This window comes from Engystomops pustulosus, chromosome 7 (assembly GCF_040894005.1).
Source record: "Engystomops pustulosus chromosome 7, aEngPut4.maternal, whole genome shotgun sequence".
Taxonomy (NCBI): Eukaryota; Metazoa; Chordata; class Amphibia; order Anura; family Leptodactylidae; genus Engystomops; species Engystomops pustulosus.
The window spans coordinates 149,289,423-149,307,191 of record NC_092417.1 but is presented as its reverse complement, the minus strand read 5'-3'; the positions used below and the strand labels follow the sequence as shown (position 1 = coordinate 149,307,191).

Sequence of the window (17,769 nt, the reverse complement as noted above, 5' to 3'; positions counted from 1 at the left end):
AGTATGTTCTGTAGATGACGCTGAGATCTTGGTGTTCTTCATATCTCTACAATAGGTGACTGTCGGTCAGTGCACTGGCTCCTCAGGAACGTCTTAGTAGGACACATGTACCATCCATAAAACTGATGGTAGACATCCTCTATGAAGCCCTACCATGAGAAGCCTGTGTCCGCAGTATGTTCTGCAGATGACGCTGAGATCTTGGTGTCCTTCATATCTCTACAATAGGTGACTGTCGGTCAGTGCACTGGCTCCTCAGGAACCTCTTAGTAGGACACATGTACCATCCATAAAACTGATGGTAGACATCCTCTATGAAGCCCTACCATGAGAAGCCTGTGTCCGCAGTATGTTCTGCAGATGACGCTGAGATCTCGTGTCCTTCATATCTCTACAATAGGTGACTGTCGGTCAGTGCACTGGCTCCTCAGGAACGTCTTAGCAGGACACATGTACCATCCATAAAACTGATGGTAGACATCCTCTATGAAGCCCTACCATGAGAAGCCTGTGTCCGCAGTATGTTCTGCAGATGACGCTGATATCTTGGTGTCCTTCATATCTCTACAATACTGTTGGTCAGTGCACTGGCTCCTCAGGTCGGCACGCAACATTTTGAGTGATCTCTAACTCCACAGAAAAAGTGATCGAATCGTTCACCATAAGTCCTCCAAATTAGAATCTGACCATTGAAGGATCCCAAACAGAACCTGGACTAAATACATTATGGTTCTGGTCCATAGCAGTTCAGTTTTGTTGTTTATGACCCTGCAGGAAATGAAGAGGACCTACCCTCTAAATACAAACCCAGACCTTCAAGTATGTTCAGAATGTAGGCCCCCTATGTAAAGAGCAACAGTAGCGTTACTCTGTAAGTTCAGACTCCAGACACCTTTTCCTCACACATGGAGGATCTTGGGAAGTCGCTAATGACGGCACTTTACGCACTGATACGGTTCTGTATGCGGCTCTGCAGGAGGGGCCTTACACCATCACTTCCTGGAGACTTGTAGACTTTTTTTGTAAGATTTTTCTGTATCATCATTTCAGGCGTCGCAGTCTTGCTTAACCATCCATGTGATGACACAACTGTAAAAACAAGTGAATCTTTAGGGAAATGAAACTATATTAATGAAATGGAGCCTCGCGTAAAATACGAAAAAATGGAAGAAAAAAGTAAGTACGAGGACTCATCTATAAAAGTTCATTTTAAAGTAACATTCACAATGGTGACTGAGGGTAGTGGTTGGCAATAGTGTGTGTACTTACTGCTGTGACATCTCGAATCTAAAGTAAATACAATAGAAACTGAAAAATCTCTCACTAAAGAGTCTGTCATCTTTCTAAAATTTTAATCAGAAGAAGTAAGTGCTTTTAGCCCAGATTCTCCTGTTTCTGGAGTTATGAAATAAAATTCATAGGATAAACATGTGCCACCCCTCTTTAAATCTCAAAAAAACCTGGAGTGCGCTCACATCAATCATAACTAAACCTTTAACAAAATTGCATAAATCAATAATGCAGATGATAATAATCAACTTTGTAAAATACTTTATTAAAGAAATTTGTTCCTGTGTACTTCGTTTCCCTCTGCGTTTCTTCCTCATTTAAGCAGTTTGCATCCTGTAAATCCGTTTAACACTGTGTATATGCAGGACTATATAATGACTGGTCTGGCAGCATTCTTCATATGGAAGAGCATGCAGCATGTAAAAAGTAGTAGAAAACAGCAGTGAAACTGTTACGTGTGGTGTATATTCTGTGCTGTGTGAGCAATAATTCTTGACAGCTTCCCTGCTGTGTAGATAGTGTTCAGAGGGATCAGCAGACCCTCCTCTACAGCAGTTTTTGTGTAAGCAAGCTTAATGTTTCACAGTGTATCACAAAAGAATAAAATGGCTGGTCATGCATACTCGTTGCCACTGCATTCATTGTCTATGGAATTGTTGGTGCCATAGAGCGAATAGAGCAGCAAGGTGCACGGTGTGCGTGACTTGTCGCTCTATTCATCTGGAGTACAATGGACCCCTGTTCTTGTGAAAAATGGGGGTCCCAATCACCCAGTCTCCCCTTTGATCCAGCCCTGATCTCTGTTATCGTACCAACCCAAAGAATAAATTTAAGGTGTTAATTAGAGCGCACAGTGATAGTCGTAAAAACCGAGCCCACAAGACAATGACACAAGTGTGGGGTTTTTTGCCAATTTCACCACATTTATATATTTTTTTCCAGCTTCCTAGTACATGGCATGGAATTTTAAATACGGTCCCCAGAAAGGAAAATTTGCTGTGTAAAAAAGCCTTCAAACAGCTCTGTACAAGAAAAAATATAAAAGCTATGGATTTCTAATGGTAGGGAACAAAAAATGGAAACAAAAACCAAAAGGGCAGTGGCGTTAAGGGGTTAAAGACTAAATCCCCCAAATGATCTATGTTATATATACTTGTCCCTTTAAATGTAATAACTCTATTTTTGTTTCCAAACAGGCAGAGAAATCCTACCTTTGAGGCAAATAGACTTATCTCTTCGGAGATTGAAGGTCATTCCATCAGAAATCTTATCTGACACCAAACTTCAGACCCTTAACCTTGATAGAAACAAACTAAAAAGTGTCTCTGGGATCAACCTTCTTCAGGAGCTCAAGATTTTCATTCTCTCCAAAAATGAGCTAACTGACTTCCCCATGGAAATCCGGAATTTGATCCATTTAGAAAAGTTGGAGTTAAACCAAAATAAAATACAAAGCATCCCCTCTGGTGTTTTCCCAAATCTCAAAGATCTTAAACACCTAAAACTAAATAACAACCGTCTCTCGAAACTGCCAATGGATTTGGGCAGCTGCTCCAAGCTCCAATACCTAAATCTATCCCACAACATATTTACTGATTTTCCCGAATGTATCTTGGATATAAAGAGCTTGAATGAAGTCTATCTGGAGAACAACAAGCTACAAAAACTCCCCGCTGAGCTCTTCCTTGGCCTGTCCTTGAAGAAGTTCAAGGTTTCCTCCAACCACCTGAGGGAACCTCCTGATGAAGTATGTATGGGTGGTCTCAAACAAATCCGTAGTTACTTCCTACAACTACAAGAGAGCCAGGCGCGAGAGGAGAAGAGGGTGAAAGTTATATTTATAGGGGCCAGTTTAGCCGGGAAGACAACCATAAGCAGAAGCCTCACACAATGCCACTCCGCACCGGTATCTCCGGAGGAAAGGACCGTGGGTATAGAGATCAGTGAATTTCACATCCAGGACTTTACGTTTCTTTTCTGGGATTTTGCTGGACATCTAGAGTATTACGTCACCCATCATGTTTTTATTACTCCACAAGCTCTTGTCATCCTTGTGGTTAATCTACACAGGTGAGCCAAAACTCTCAGAATGTCAGGTTTCTGGTTTACATTAATTTTCTCTTTCAAATATTTTTTATTAAGTCCAACAAGTTAAACATAAGCATATACATAATGGTTCAACATATAGACTTAGGATTTTACATATATAGCTTTTTTGCGGTTGTAAACATGTAAATTATTTACTATAAACTCTAAGACCAAGAAAATATCAAAGGGGATGGGGAAAGGGAAGGGAAGGAGTGTTTCTCACCAGGATATATTACTTTACTTTAGGCTACATTCACACTAACGTATGGAGGACGTATATACGGCCGACGTATATACGGCCGATATACGTCCTCCATACAAGTCAATGGGCCAGAGGTACGGCGCCGCACGTGTCCTATCTTTTCCCGTAATACGGCGCCGTGCCCCATTACTTCCTATGGAGAGGGGCGGGGGTGAGCTGCGCTCACCTCCTCCTCCTCTCCCCGTACACTGCCGTTGCCCGCTATGGTACGGGCGGGCAATGGCAGTGTGAATGTAGGTAATGAGTATTACCTCAGTCATTTGGGATTACTGGATACGATGGATCTCTGTTATTAGCTAGTGCAATTCAGGGGTCCCACATGATGAGGAAGCTTTTTAGGGAACCTTGCCTTAGAGGGTATGTTTTTTCCAATAAACAGTGTAGATTAATGGAAGCAAAAAATTCTGGTAATAACGGTGGGGAGGGGGACTTCCAAGATCTAGCGATCAAAAGTTTAGCTGTTTGCAAAATGTGTCCTGTGAGTTTTCTTAAGCTCACTGGAAAGATGTTAATGCCCAGACCAAGATTTGCTAATGCTGGATTTAAAGAAAAAAAAAAGAGATTTTGCTACAAGCAGTTATGATTTTTTCTATTTCTCTCCAATACGCCTTAATTAGCGGGCATTCCCAAAAGATATGGAGAATTGTACCCTTATGTCCACAATTCCTGGGAATATGCGTGCTAAGTATGCTGGGGTGTAATACCATCTGGAGATAATTTTATGGTGGACTTCCGTTCAGTTAGCACATTTCGATTTACGTTAATTTTGAGAAGAGGAATATCTCTGCAGTCTAGAATATTCCAAATGCAACCAGAGTCGGCATGAATTTAGCAAATAGTTCCATGGCTACGTCTAAAGAACCAACAAAAAGTTCTAATTGGTGTCCACGGTTCCAGTAGCTCCAATGCTTCATGAGACATGGCAGCCTGTACTGTTTTTCAGTCAGTTCAAGGATTCTGAACAATTACATAGCCAAATATAGATACAGAAGATGCTAGAACTTGCTGAATAGATTCTGGCTGCAGTGGTCTTCTGACCACACTGGGGCTATGCTCTGCTCGAGCCTGTGATGGACAACTTGCCACTTAACTGGGAGTGGGTCATCGGAGTGAGGAAGGGCCTAACCTGTCTGCTGCAATGGTGACATCCAGGCCCTCGATTTTTTGCTGAATCTTCTGACTCTGACTCCAATTCCGACTTTGTTGACTATTTCTTGATTTACTATTTTGTACTTCGTCATCATCTTGGTTTTGACTCGGTTTGCCTGACCTTGCTATTTGTCTGTCGGTCTTTCTTGTTTGTTTGTCTTTTTTTTCTTTGCATTTGTTTTTTATTATTTAATACATTTTTTGTTTTTATTTATATTTTTCAAAACTTGCAAAACCCTCCTTTAAGGATTATGGTGGAAAAAAATGACATCAATGTCATAAATTTAAAATTTTATCTCCCAATAGCCAAATTTTTTCCAAGCTTTTTATCCTATCTCTTATGTCAAAAATCCCTTTCTCATCTTATTTTTTTACCAATGCCAACCAACCAAAGAAGGATGGAGTTTTTGCACCACCCCAATGCTGTGCGACATAGAGTCTAGCAGCAAATAATATCTGTTACAATACCTTTTTATGGGCATCCCCCGCACCCAACTCTACTATCCCCAGTATTGATTCTTTAATCGTCGCTTGTATATTTGTACAGGGCCGGTAAGTAGGCAGGGACAGAGCTAGGTCAGATAGGAAGAAAAACAGGCAAATAATAATATGTTTTTGTATTTACCAGGTACCAAGTTGCTAATGAGCAGATTTTTATGGACCTTGTGGGATTCTGGATTAAAAATCTGGTCATGAGGGTGCCCAATTCAGTAGTTCTTACTGTGGGCACCCACACGGACGTATGTCAATCAGGGGAAGTGGAAGAGAAGAGTAAAGACATCGAGGAAAGGATTTCCAGGATGCTTAATGAACACAAGGCCAACCTTGCCCACTTCATAAACAATCTGGAAGAACGTCATGACTCCGAGCTGTATTTGGAACAGGCAGAAAAGCTGCGAGATTTATCAAACTGCACCGTACATGTAGATGAACCAATATTTTCAGTTTAAGAAAGAGTCTACCAGCAGTTTTGACCACAGAAAGCTGTGGACACTGGTCACAGTCTGGAGATCTGTGCATTTGTATATCCGTTTGTTGGTAGCAACAGGACAGTGAAAAATACATTTATATTCAAGGATTGTAGCTGGACTTTTTGCACTGGGGAGGGTGGGATCTGCTTAAACTGCATTCAAACTCTCCAGGCACTCTCCTCTGTTGTAATGTATAACAAGAGGCTTACTAATGTTCCTAATCATAGCAAAGGGGAAAGGCTTTACAGTTTTCAGTGAAGAGATCTCTCACACCATGCATCAGAGTGTTCAAAGTCCAGCTACAACCCTGAAATATATACATTAATTTTTCACTGTCCTGCTGCTACCAACAACTCTCCAACTGTAACTGTAATTACTGTAACCTCAAACTGTTTGCAGCTTCTTATGGACAAACTGCTGGTAAACGCAGGTTAATATGTATAAATACTAAAGTTGTATTTATTTATCTTTTGTGCATTTTCTCTTTGGTAGGTTTTGAATGTGTTCCCTATTACTGGCACACAATATGGTGACATTGAAAAGCTTCAGGATCATATTTTAAGAACTGTATGCAAGGAAGAATTATTTCCAAATGTAATAAAAATGCTGCCCCCTATCTATAAAGTAGTGGAAAATGCCATCATCGAAGTGAAACAAATGGAAGAGACACCACAACATGGTAAGCTGAAGGTAATGTCCAGCATTTTCAGGCAGTAGAAAAGGAGTAGCAATTCATGAGGTGAGGAAATGCTTCTTTTTAAAAAATTTTAATAATGTTGATTTTTTTTTCCTCATCAGAACTCCCTTTAAGTCAAAGGGGCTTATTTACTAAGGGTCCATCGGACACATTTTCGTCGGGTTTCCCGATGATTTCCGTTTTGCGCCGAATTTCCCCGGGATTCTGGCACATGCGATCGGATTTTGGCGCATTGGCACCAACTTGCACGCGACTGAAATGGGGGGGGGGGGGGGGGGGAGCAACGGATGCAGGAACACGGGCGCACGAGCTTCGTGAATCGGGGCAGACCCGAATCCTCGTCGGACTACGCACCGTGGGACCGCCCGGGACGGGTAAGTAAATCTGCCCCACTGTGTAAAAGAATAGTCTTAAGTTAACATCTTATTTATTTATCTCCGGTGTAAGGATACGTCGGCAGGATTCTGAGTGGATCCCTACAAGGGAGGGCTATTATCCATTATCTCCCCTTCCTGAGGAAAGGAGGCAGAGGAATAAACATCAGCAACCAGTGATTGGCTGCGGTTGATGCTCAGGGTTCCCCCCCCCCCCCCTCCCCCCTATATGGACAGTTACATCACCGACAACCTCATTGAGAGTACATTCAGCGGAGGCAGAGGATGGGTGCTATACTTTGCATCTGTCCCCCAATGGCTGAAATGGCCTCCTCTGAGTGTATAGGTCACTCAACAGGAGGGAGCGGGATTGAAAAACATAGATTGCTGCATCTTGTGTTTCCCCCAGTATGTGATATATATTACGCATCTGCCAGTATAAGTCTATGGATACGCTCAATGTATACATCGGGAGCTTTCCTGGCATATATGCTGAGCGTATGAAAAAAGCATGATGTGAATGTACTCTAAAAGTTATGTTGATGCATCTGTGCTCAGTGGTCTACAGAGTCAGCTGAACTGGACATCTTCAAGACTTGACGACGGAGATCTGAACAAGAACCTTTTGCTTGTGGATTTTGTCCTAACTGGTTGCCCACCACCATGGGAAAAGTAATAACCTGCAAGGATAACTTCTACTTCTTTCACAGGAATAATGGATTTGGACCATCTTTTACGTGAGATCATGCTGAAGACCAAGAATGACCTGAACAAGAACCTTCTCCGAGATATTTTACGGTATCTGCATAGAATTGGCCTCATTGTGTGGTATGAAGACATCAAACCTTTGCTAAACACTGTATTTCTGAAACCTTCGTTCCTCATCACGGTATTCAAGGTTGGGTCCCATTTTATGGTTTTGTGCTTTTGTGCCTTGTTTTATGCAGAACATTCATTTCTAGAAAGCATCTCCTCTTCTCTGTTACAGATGCTCGTCAGGCATGATCTCTACACCCAACTAGGGGCAATACCAGCCGAAGTTCTCATATCAGAAAGAGCCTTCAAGCGTGATGTCCTGAAGTGGCAAGAAATGCTACAATCTAAAGCTATGATGCGTTTCCAAGCCATTCGGGTTTTAGTTAAACACCAGCTGGAGGTCCTTTGTCTACAGGATACAGAGGATCTATTCCATGATCTGGTTGGATATAGGACACAAAATGGGAAGCTCCTCAGTCTCCTCATGCATTTCCAGATCTGTATGCCCATTTGTAATGTCAAAAAACTCAATCCAAGAGCGCCTGAATTTTTTCCTGGGAATCAATGGTCTGTAAAAGATATTCAGAAAGAATGGTGCTACCTTTTTCCCACTTACCTCAAAAATTTCATGGAGGTTACTGAGCGGTGGGGAGGAGACCATCATGAGGATATTCACATAAGAATGTATTTTTCTCCTCAAGTTCCTGAAGGTTTTTTTCAAAGGTTTGAGTTTAATTTTATTAATTTTAAGTGCTATTTTATGTGTTATTGACTCATTATTATTACTTACCTGTCCTCTAGGGTTCTCCACTGCTCGGATGCTCCTGCTCTGGTCTACTGCAGTAGTTGTTGAAGCCCATATTTATTCTGTCTTCCACTTGGCCATAATCTCAGATCTTTATTGTACATTGGACTCTTTCTTTTTTGTCAGTCACTAGATGAATCCAGATATGTTGGCAATAGCTGGATTAAGGCCACGTGCACATGAACCTACCCTTATATTTGTCCTTTCCCATAGACTGCACACATTGGGGCACATTTACTTACCCGGTCCAGTCGCGATCCAGCGGCGCGTTCTCCGATGAGGATTAGGGTCTGCCGGGATTCACTAAGGTTCGTGCGCCCGATATCCAGCAGGTCCGCCGGAGTTCACCTTCTTCGTCCCGGTGTATGTGAGTGCTGATCTTGTGACGGCCGACGGTCACGGCCCCCGATTTCTGCCACGTGAAAGCCGGCGCCGATGCGCCACAATCCGATCGCATGCGCCAAAATCCCGGGGCAATTCAGTGCAAATCGGAAATATTCGGGAAACCCGACGAAAATGCGCGACTTAGTAAATGAGCCCCATTGCATTGGACTGTATGATGCATACTGTATGATGCAAGGACACCCTGTTTGCCCACCAGACAGCAGTGCTAGTGCTATAACATTTTGAACACATTCCTCTGCAACCGGACATACTGATTTGTCCTTCGAATCACAATTTAATTGCTACAAAATATCTTTGGCCTTCTGGTGTGACAGTGAACTGACATTAAGACAACAATCCTGTACATAGAGAACAAATGTCTGAGCACTGGGGTCCAAACCTCTGGAACTTATAGTGATCGTCAGAGTCTTAGGGGTAGTGCCAGTGTATGATTACGGCCACACGCCCCTTGTTGCGGCAGATACATTAAGAAGGTTAGGCCTCTTGATGTAACTGGCGGGCAGCACTGCCGCCGGGAAAAAATACACTAGGTCCGACCTGGCGTAGTTTTGAGTAAAAAACAGCAAATGAAAGTTTTTCAAAAGAACATAGGGGTTCCAGCCATGTGCCCACCCCCTCCACTGGCCGCCGTGCCCATCTATGCCACTCCACGGCCATGACATGGAGGTGGCATATTTGCTATTTTAATCACAAATTCTTGCAGGACGTAAAAATGTGCAATTATTTTGCTGCTTTTGCACCAGAAAGCTGGCGTAGAGGCAGTGACACATCTCCCTCTCAGACTATAAGCTCTCCTCCCCTTCCCCATATAAAATAAGATTTCCAGGCTCCATTAACTTCTACAAGATTTATCCAATGTCGTCTGTAAGTCCGGTGTCACGGACTGCCTGTATTTTCCTGTACTAGTCATTTTTGAAAACTTGACTTTCACTGGAGTTATGCGCTAAGAAACTCCAATTTCTTATATTGATCTGTTCAGCAGAGTGAATATTCCATCAGGTCTATGTACACAGTTTGTATCATTTTTTATTTTAAAAAAATCTTCAATTTATAGACATTTCTGTTTATATTCCAGACTTATCGTAAAATCTTGCTCATTTTACTCCACGCATTGGGTGGAGAAAGATAATTTCCTTTTAGTTAACAATGGGAAACCTCTGTTGGTAAAACAGTTCAACCAAAGAGCTGATAGTTATCTTGAGGTTCGCAGCCGGAAACCAAAAAACACCAGTGGTGAGTGCAAATTCAAGCTTTTAGAAGGGAAGGTTTCAGGAAAAAGTCAAAATCCATCATGATAAACCAGAGACACTTACTCATAGATCCAGGCACTGTGACTGTGGTAATATTCTTATATTTGTTATACATGGCTTCATTCCTCATAAAATCAACTATACTAATGAGCCAGAAGGGCTCTGGGGGTGTTACCCTTCCCATTTTTGGAGATTACAGCAGAGGGAGCCGGGGGGTGCTCCTTCTGGTTCATTAACATAATTGTAAAAGTTCAACAGAAAGATATATGTAGGGCCGCATTCACACAATCGTAGGGGAACATATGTACGGCTGCAAGCCTGTGGCCGTACATACGTCCCCCATAGACGGCAATGGCCGCACAGAGGGATACGGTGCTGCACGTGTGGCACCGTACCGCTCCATACACAGGAGAAATATTTTCCCATGTTATGGGCCGTATGTAAGGCATAGCAATGGAGAGGGGAGGGGTGACGTATGCCATGCGTCAGTGTGAATTCGGCCAAAAACTGATTGTGTATGAATATGAAAGTCCCATTTCCAGTACACCAATAGCCTAAAACACTAACTACCTACAATTAAAACACAGAGCTAGAGCCAACAGCCAATAGCCAACAATTGCCAAATAAAACAATTTTTATTACATCAAAAACAATATTATTAGTTATTTGTTCCCTGAGCACAAGCCTGACCAAGGAAACCACAAGGTGAGGAAGGAACCTACGAGTGGTGGATCTCAGTTTCCGGAGGGACCTGCTTCAGTGTGACACTCTCGACGTTGGAAATCGTATTGCTCGATGGCGATCAATACCAGTGATTCTTCATAGCTGTTTTTGGGCCCTTCTCTGAAGGTTGATGTAGTACCCAAATACTTTTCTGTTGGAACATTTTTACATCTATTTTAACTTAGTAGTGGAAAACCTATTATTCTGTTTTAATTGTAAAAGTTGCTTTTAGAAGGAAGGAGGATAACAAATATAATAAGATACCACAGTCACAGTGCCCGGATCTATGAGTAAGTGTCCCTAGTTTATCCATGCTGGATGGTACATATCCTTTAATTTGAAGGGGTGTTCTCATTACAGCAAATGAATGTCATTCTTTTTATTATAAAAAGTGATACAATTTTCTGATATACTTACAATCAATTCCTTACAGTTTTCTAGATCTCTGCTTGCTGTCCTTCTGTAGGAAGCTTCATTGTTTACTACTGGTGGACAGAAATCTGACCATGGTCACACAGGTGCACGGCTCGTTATACCACACAACTCTGATTACTGTCTGTGATATAACGAGCTGTGCACCTGTGTGACCACGGTCAGATTTCTGTCCACTAACACCAAACATAGACGCATTCCATAGAATGACAGCAAGCAGAGATCTATAAATCTGTGAGGAACTGATACAAAAAGTATGTTGAAAAATTGTATAACTTTTTATCATAAAAACAATAGAAATTATTTGCTAAAATGTGAATACCCATTTAAGTTGATAATAATACATGATAAATAATTGTGAATACCGTGTAAGCTAAGGTTCACTAACTCTAATGTGAAAATTTCCTATTAAATATTCAGATTTGCAGTCTCTGTGGGACTTCAAGCTAACAATTCTGTCTATCGGGGTGAAACTGTGCAAGGAGTGGCCGGGACTTTTCTACTATATCCGATCACCATGCAGGACTATTGGATGTCCTGATGAGTTTGAGTGGCCAGACATGGAAGGGACGGGATCTATCTATGACATGTATGTATTCATGTAATAAAACTGAAAGCATTTGAGACTGATCTCCAGCACTTGCTAAATCTTCCACTGTGTATGCAAATGGGCTGCAAATGGTTAAAATAAAACTCACATCCCCTGATCTCCCACCACTGCTACTAGGACAATGTCTTGGTGTCTGTTGCACCTCAAAAATGACCTTTCTCAGCCATTTTGTCCCTTAAAAACAAGGTTGTTATCCTTGGATATGACCACCTCTGTACCTTGGCAGTGGCGGCCCCACAGGCTCATCAGCTGGATTCAGCATTCATTATGACAGGCTGTGGGACATGTAGTAACTCCCGAGCATTTCATATTCAAAATCTGTTTGTTTCTTTGTGCAATCACTACAGCAATGGTGGTTGTTTCCAAGGGCAACAATCTCATTTCTTAAAGGACAACATCATTACATTTACGGGAAGTTATATTCATACATGTGAATTTTTTTCATGACACCTATTTGAAGAAATGTTTATATATGGCTGATTAATTCAACTAAATGTCAATGCCCGTATAAGAATACCCTTTTAAAGGTTTGTTGAAGTGTTAAAATAGCTAGAATGGGATATGATTAGATCTCTTCAGTGGGGAAGTGTCCATCCCATACATGTCACTCATGTGGACAGTTTTATGACCTTCTTGTGCCATGTACTAATGAGGCCAATGACTAGTTATGGACGTGTCACCTCTGCAGAGATGTAAAGGATTCCCAGCAGGGGGACTGCTCCGGTCCCCACTGCTCCGGCTTCAATCAGGTCATGTACATTATTCACATGAGGGTTCAGGCACTGCTTGGTCTTGGGGTTCATGTGCCATAGATGCCGGTGTTATGACAGAGGCCAGTGATTGGTTGCAGCAGTCACACAAATGATGTAGAGATGAAATGATTGAACCGCGGGGGGAGGAGTGACAACAGCCGCCAATTGGCTGCTGCCGATGAACAAGGCATTCCCCCAGTGATTTCAATGTATACGCTAACCCAGACTAATAGTGAGCAATGTTTTTTTTTCCAAAAATATTTAAAATTTCCTACCTTAAAACCTACTTCATTCAACCTAATGTTTGTCTCCATCTATTAGGATAAAGGAAGACTTTAAAACCTGCGAAACATGTTGTAATACAGTCAATATGGAACTTCTCTTACCAAAAGGTAATTTAACCCCTTAACACCGAGGCCCTTTTTCGTTTTTGCGTTTCCATTTTTCACTCCTCACCATCAAAAATCTATAGCTTTTTTATTTTATCATGTAAAGATCTGTGTGAGGGCTTGTTTTTTCTGCGTAACACATTGCACTTCATAGTGACGGTATTTTATATTTCATGTTGTGTATTGGGAAGCTGGAAAAAAATTCCAAATGCAGTGAAATTGGTGAAAAAATCCATTTGCACCTTTTTCTTGTTGGCTTGGATTTTACGATATGGCGAGGAGTCAGCCCGTGAGCCCTCTCCATTCACCCGCAGCTGACACGTGATGTACTACTAAAAAATCTAAGGCCATATTCGCACGGGCCATATGTGGACTTATATCTAGCAGCAAGTTTACTCACCGTACGGTTCTATCTTTGGCTGTAAAAACCGGCCGTGTGACAGCATTTCCCATGGTGATGGGAGGGGTGCAGAGGCAAGCCAGACAAGCACATGTCAATGCAAATGTACCCTAATGGAGATGTGTCAGGATCAGAGATATGGATCCACTGCTCCACCCCGGACGATGACGTAAGCCGACACCTGGGACTGGAGTCTAAGTGGTACTAGGTTTTCACCAAAGCCCGCCGCAAAGCAGGTTGGACTTGTTGTGGCATGGTACCACCAGGTTGTTCCACAGGCGCGACTTTGTCCGTGGTGGCAGCCAAGGCGTAGTACAGAATCGTCAGGCAAACTCGTGGACTGTAACAGGCAGGAGGTCGAGACAGGCAGCACAGAATCGGAGTCGGGGACATAGCAGAAGGTCAGGACTGGCAGCACATGATCAAAGTCGGGATGTAGCAGAAGGTCAGGATGGGCAGCACAGGAGCGAGGTCAGGAACGGAATTGAGGTCACAACGGGAAATCAGGATAACCGCACAGGGCATCAGGAAAGCTTTTTCCAAGGCTAACAGGCACAAAGATCCGGCAGGGTGTGTGGGGAGAGGCGGGGTTAAATAGAATTCTGGGTAAGGCCAGCGGCAATTAACGGCGCACTGGCCCTTTAAATCTTGTGAAGCTGCCGCATGCGTGCCCTGGGATGCGGGGATGCGCACACACTCTCAAGGACCCAGAAGCCGGAGCGGGGACAGGTAAGTGGATGTGGAGTAGGGGGCACACAGGGGAGCGGGACCACCAGTGAGAAGATCAATGCGTCTGCTACACTGCTGTACTCTTCTAGGATTCTGTTTTGACTAATATGTGATTTTTATTTTTGTATTTTTTGGTTTTTGTTTAATGTTAATCCTTGACCTAACATTACATTTTTCTTTGTTATCATCTTTATATACACAGTAACAGGCCCCACCAAAGAAACTTTCCTACCACCAACAATTCACGTCACCAACTATGGAGTTGCATCTATTGTATCACACCAGTAATAAGGAGAACGTTTTCTGACATGTAAAAGAAGGTCTTGGAAGAAACATGGCCTACATTTCTTAGATCTACAGCCCATGCGTCCTTCTACTCAAGACTTTCCTCCTCAGTTTTCGACAGGAACTTTCCCTTCATAGTCTTTGGAAAGGCTTCTCTCTTAGTCCCCAGCATAGCTTCAGTTTGTAAAATGGTATATATGTGCTTAAAGGGTTTGGCCACTTAACCTTATGTTTTTTTGTAATGTAGGAGCAGGATATTAAATATATATACTCGAGTATAAGCCTAGTTTTTCAGCACAAAATTTGTGCTCAAAAACCCTAACTCGGCTTATACTCGAGTCAACTAAAAAATAAAGTCAAAACTCACCTTTCTGACATCACCCGTAGGTCCTCTTCTGTCTCCGATGCACCGGTGCCACCTCGGGTCCTTCGGATCCTCTTCGGGTTCTTCCGCTACTCTTCGGCTCTTCTGGCTGGGCAGGCTGTATACTACAGGGGCTGGGCAGGCTGTATACTACAGGGGCTGGGTAGGCTGTATACTACAAGGGCTGGGCAGGCTGTATACTACAAGGGCTGGGCAGGCTGTTTACTACAGAGTCTGGGCAGGCTGTATACTACAGGAGCTGGGCAGGATGTATGCTACAGGGGCTGGGCAGGCTGTATACTACAGGGGCTGGGCAGGATATATGCTACAGGGGCTGGCAGACTATATACTGGGAGGCTGTGACCAATGCATTTCCCACCCTCAGCTTATACTCGAGCCAATAGGTTTTCCCATTTTTGTGTTGAAATTAGGGTTCTGGGCTTATACTCGGGTCGGCTTATACTCGAGTATATATACGGTAATTTACCAATATACATCTATTAATAGTTCTCCTCTGCTTTTTTGATATGTAAAGTGAAGCCTCCTGTATTTTACCTTACCCAGAGATTTCTGACCATAAAATGGCCACAGATGGAGGCTCATGTGATCTCTAGCATTCTGCAGCACCCCTGCCAACACTTAGGCAGGCTGGTAGTTGCAAATAGCGCCCTCCTCAGGTCAGGAGCTGTTAGGGAGATTGATCACCTCTCTGGGAAGGTTATGGAATCTGAGTATGATTGCAGTTGTAGATACTGCCTGGAAAGGAAACAGTTAAATTGGTGTACGTAATTATCCAATGATGTGGCTGTATTGTTAGCTGGAATGTGATTGGAGAGGTGCTACCACCTGACCAGGGGGAGTATAAAACCCCTGCTCAGTGAGAACACATGGTCTTGGTCAGTCAGTAGGACTAAAGAGTTAGAGTGAAGAAAGAGACTTCAGTGCTGCCATAGATACCAATCACAGGAACTTCTACTGCCTCAGGCCTACTGCCTGACACTTAGGGGAGTATGGAGTCTCTAGCCCAGAACTGCAGCTTCCACAACTTGTACACAGCTCCAACTCAACTATCCCAGTCTGCATCTACTATCAGGCTGGTACACCTGCGGACCACTTTCCACGACCACTCCAGTAACCAGAATCTGCTGTGTTATCGTTTGGCCATTGCCTGCTGTCTGCTGTTCAATAAAGAACTGTAAGTTGATTTGCACAACATTGCCTCCGTCTGATCCCTGGATACGGCTGTCTACCACCACACGCTTCCCCATACATTAGCCAGGGACTCATCCTACAGACACTAAGGGGTTGCCCCAGGGAGAAACCAGTACCACAGCCTCTCCCTCCATATTTCTTGCACATACCACCTGCTGGAGACCTGCAAGGCTGTAGTACAGCCCTCCGGTCCCCATACCAAGCACCATGAAGACAGCATGCCCTAGGTCGCTCTAGCCAGCCACTCTGATATTCTAGGCCCTGGCTGCTTCCAGGCCCCAAGAAAAGGCTAGGCCCTGGTGGGGGATGTTTCAATTCCATGAACAAATGCCCTGCCAGGACTTCATTAAGGGTCAGGAAGAAAGACTTTGCCAATCAAGGCCACCTTGCAGGCATGTGGAGACTTTGAGGCATCATTGATGCTCCACTAGGGGATTCGGCGAATTATGCTAATACGTTTTCTTTTTGCTACATTGCAAGGCAGCCCCCTTACCATCAAGCATCACTTTCAGGAAGCCTAATAACATGATGTTGGATTAAAGCAAAACCAGTATATCTATTCCAGAAGGACTAGACTCCCAACTGTAGACAAAGCTGTTTCAAAATAGTTGCTTCTTTTCAGTACAGTGTAGGGAACCGGTTTGGAGTAAGAGGCTATTGACTACGGCCAGGAAGTGAGAGTTCTCATTACGGAGACTTTGCCAATTAAAGCGAACCTGTCACCAGGAAAGGCTTCTTTAAAGTCATGCTTGATTTTGTTTTCCTTATCCTATCCTGGAAAACTTAGAACTTTATGATAGTATTCATGAATATAAGATTGAGGTCCTGGCAGGGGGATTGCTCATGGACAGATAGAGATCACATGAACCTCCAGCTGCGGCCATTTTATAGTCTGGCTGATGAGGTAAAAGGCAGGAGCCTTCACTACATATCAAGAAAGCAACGCAGAACTGTTAATAAATGTATATTGGTAAATTACATGATATCCTGCTCCCTCCCCCACACTTACACACACATTACAAAAAACATGAGGCAAAGTGGCCAACCCCTTTAATCGACAACATTATCTGCTTGGTCCTTAATGTGACCACCATCTTCTCAGTCTCTAGCATTGATTTCTTCTCCTCGATCATCATTGTGGCCTCTATCTAGTCAATTCCTACACCAGACTTTCCTCCTCAGTCTCCAAAATGACTCTCCTCTTCCCAGCAATGCTTCCATTTGGCTGTTTTGTTGCCAGCATGGTATCCTCTTACTGAATCCCCAACACGGTCAATCCTTTGCTCTTCAGTTCATGTGATTGTTGTCATTTTTCAAACCCGGGGAATCTTTGTACTAGTTATGTGACATCGGATGCAAAATAAATTGACAAAATAAAGCTTTTTTTAATAAGTGATATCCTCTAAATGGTCATGTGATGCTGAGCTGAGGCATTATGGGATTGACAGCATAGCATAAAAGGAAAGATTGTAGGGGAATATAAAAATCAAGAGGTGCTATACAATCAGTTTTTGGTGCAGGGACATACTGTTGGGTTAGGTTCACACCCCGTTCTTTGTATACGCTCTGTGTACATGCCGGGAAAATTGAGCATATACAATATGCATATAAATTAACATATACTGGCAGATGGAGACACCAGAGGAAGCACCAGGCAACATATCCCAAGCATACACTGTGACATGTCTGTGCCCTTCATCGTAGGGTAACATCAGAACCTTCCCTACATAGCCCTTCCTACAATGGAGGGACGCAACCAGATGTAACCGCAGGCATAATTGTATTTACTCACCTGCAAAATATGTGTAGTTATCACAGATAAACAG

The 17,769-nt window shown here is 43.0% G+C and overlaps 1 protein-coding gene across 1 annotated transcript; it reads left to right on the top strand.

The window, feature by feature from the left end:
- Positions 1-1,058: 1,058 nt before the first annotated feature.
- Positions 1,059-16,795, top strand: LOC140071009 (malignant fibrous histiocytoma-amplified sequence 1 homolog). The gene is made up of 10 exons (XM_072118201.1): positions 1,059-1,176; positions 2,487-3,360; positions 5,418-5,712; positions 6,253-6,439; positions 7,542-7,729; positions 7,820-8,310; positions 9,873-10,030; positions 11,623-11,791; positions 12,886-12,956; positions 14,285-16,795. Exons 1-10 carry the CDS (start codon positions 1,137-1,139, stop codon positions 14,368-14,370), a joined length of 2,559 nt encoding a protein of 852 aa, XP_071974302.1. The 5' UTR covers positions 1,059-1,136; the 3' UTR covers positions 14,371-16,795.
- Positions 16,796-17,769: the final 974 nt, after the last annotated feature.

Bases quoted from the DNA above. Each gene is read 5' to 3' on its own strand.
- LOC140071009 (XM_072118201.1), top strand. From the start codon at position 1,137: ATGGAGCCTCGCGTAAAATACGAAAAAATGGAAGAAAAAA. The intron at 3,361-5,417 runs GTGAGCCAAAAC...TGTATTTACCAG, and splicing joins CTTGTGGTTAATCTACACAG to GTACCAAGTTGCTAATGAGC. The intron at 11,792-12,885 runs GTATGTATTCAT...TCCATCTATTAG, and splicing joins ACGGGATCTATCTATGACAT to GATAAAGGAAGACTTTAAAA.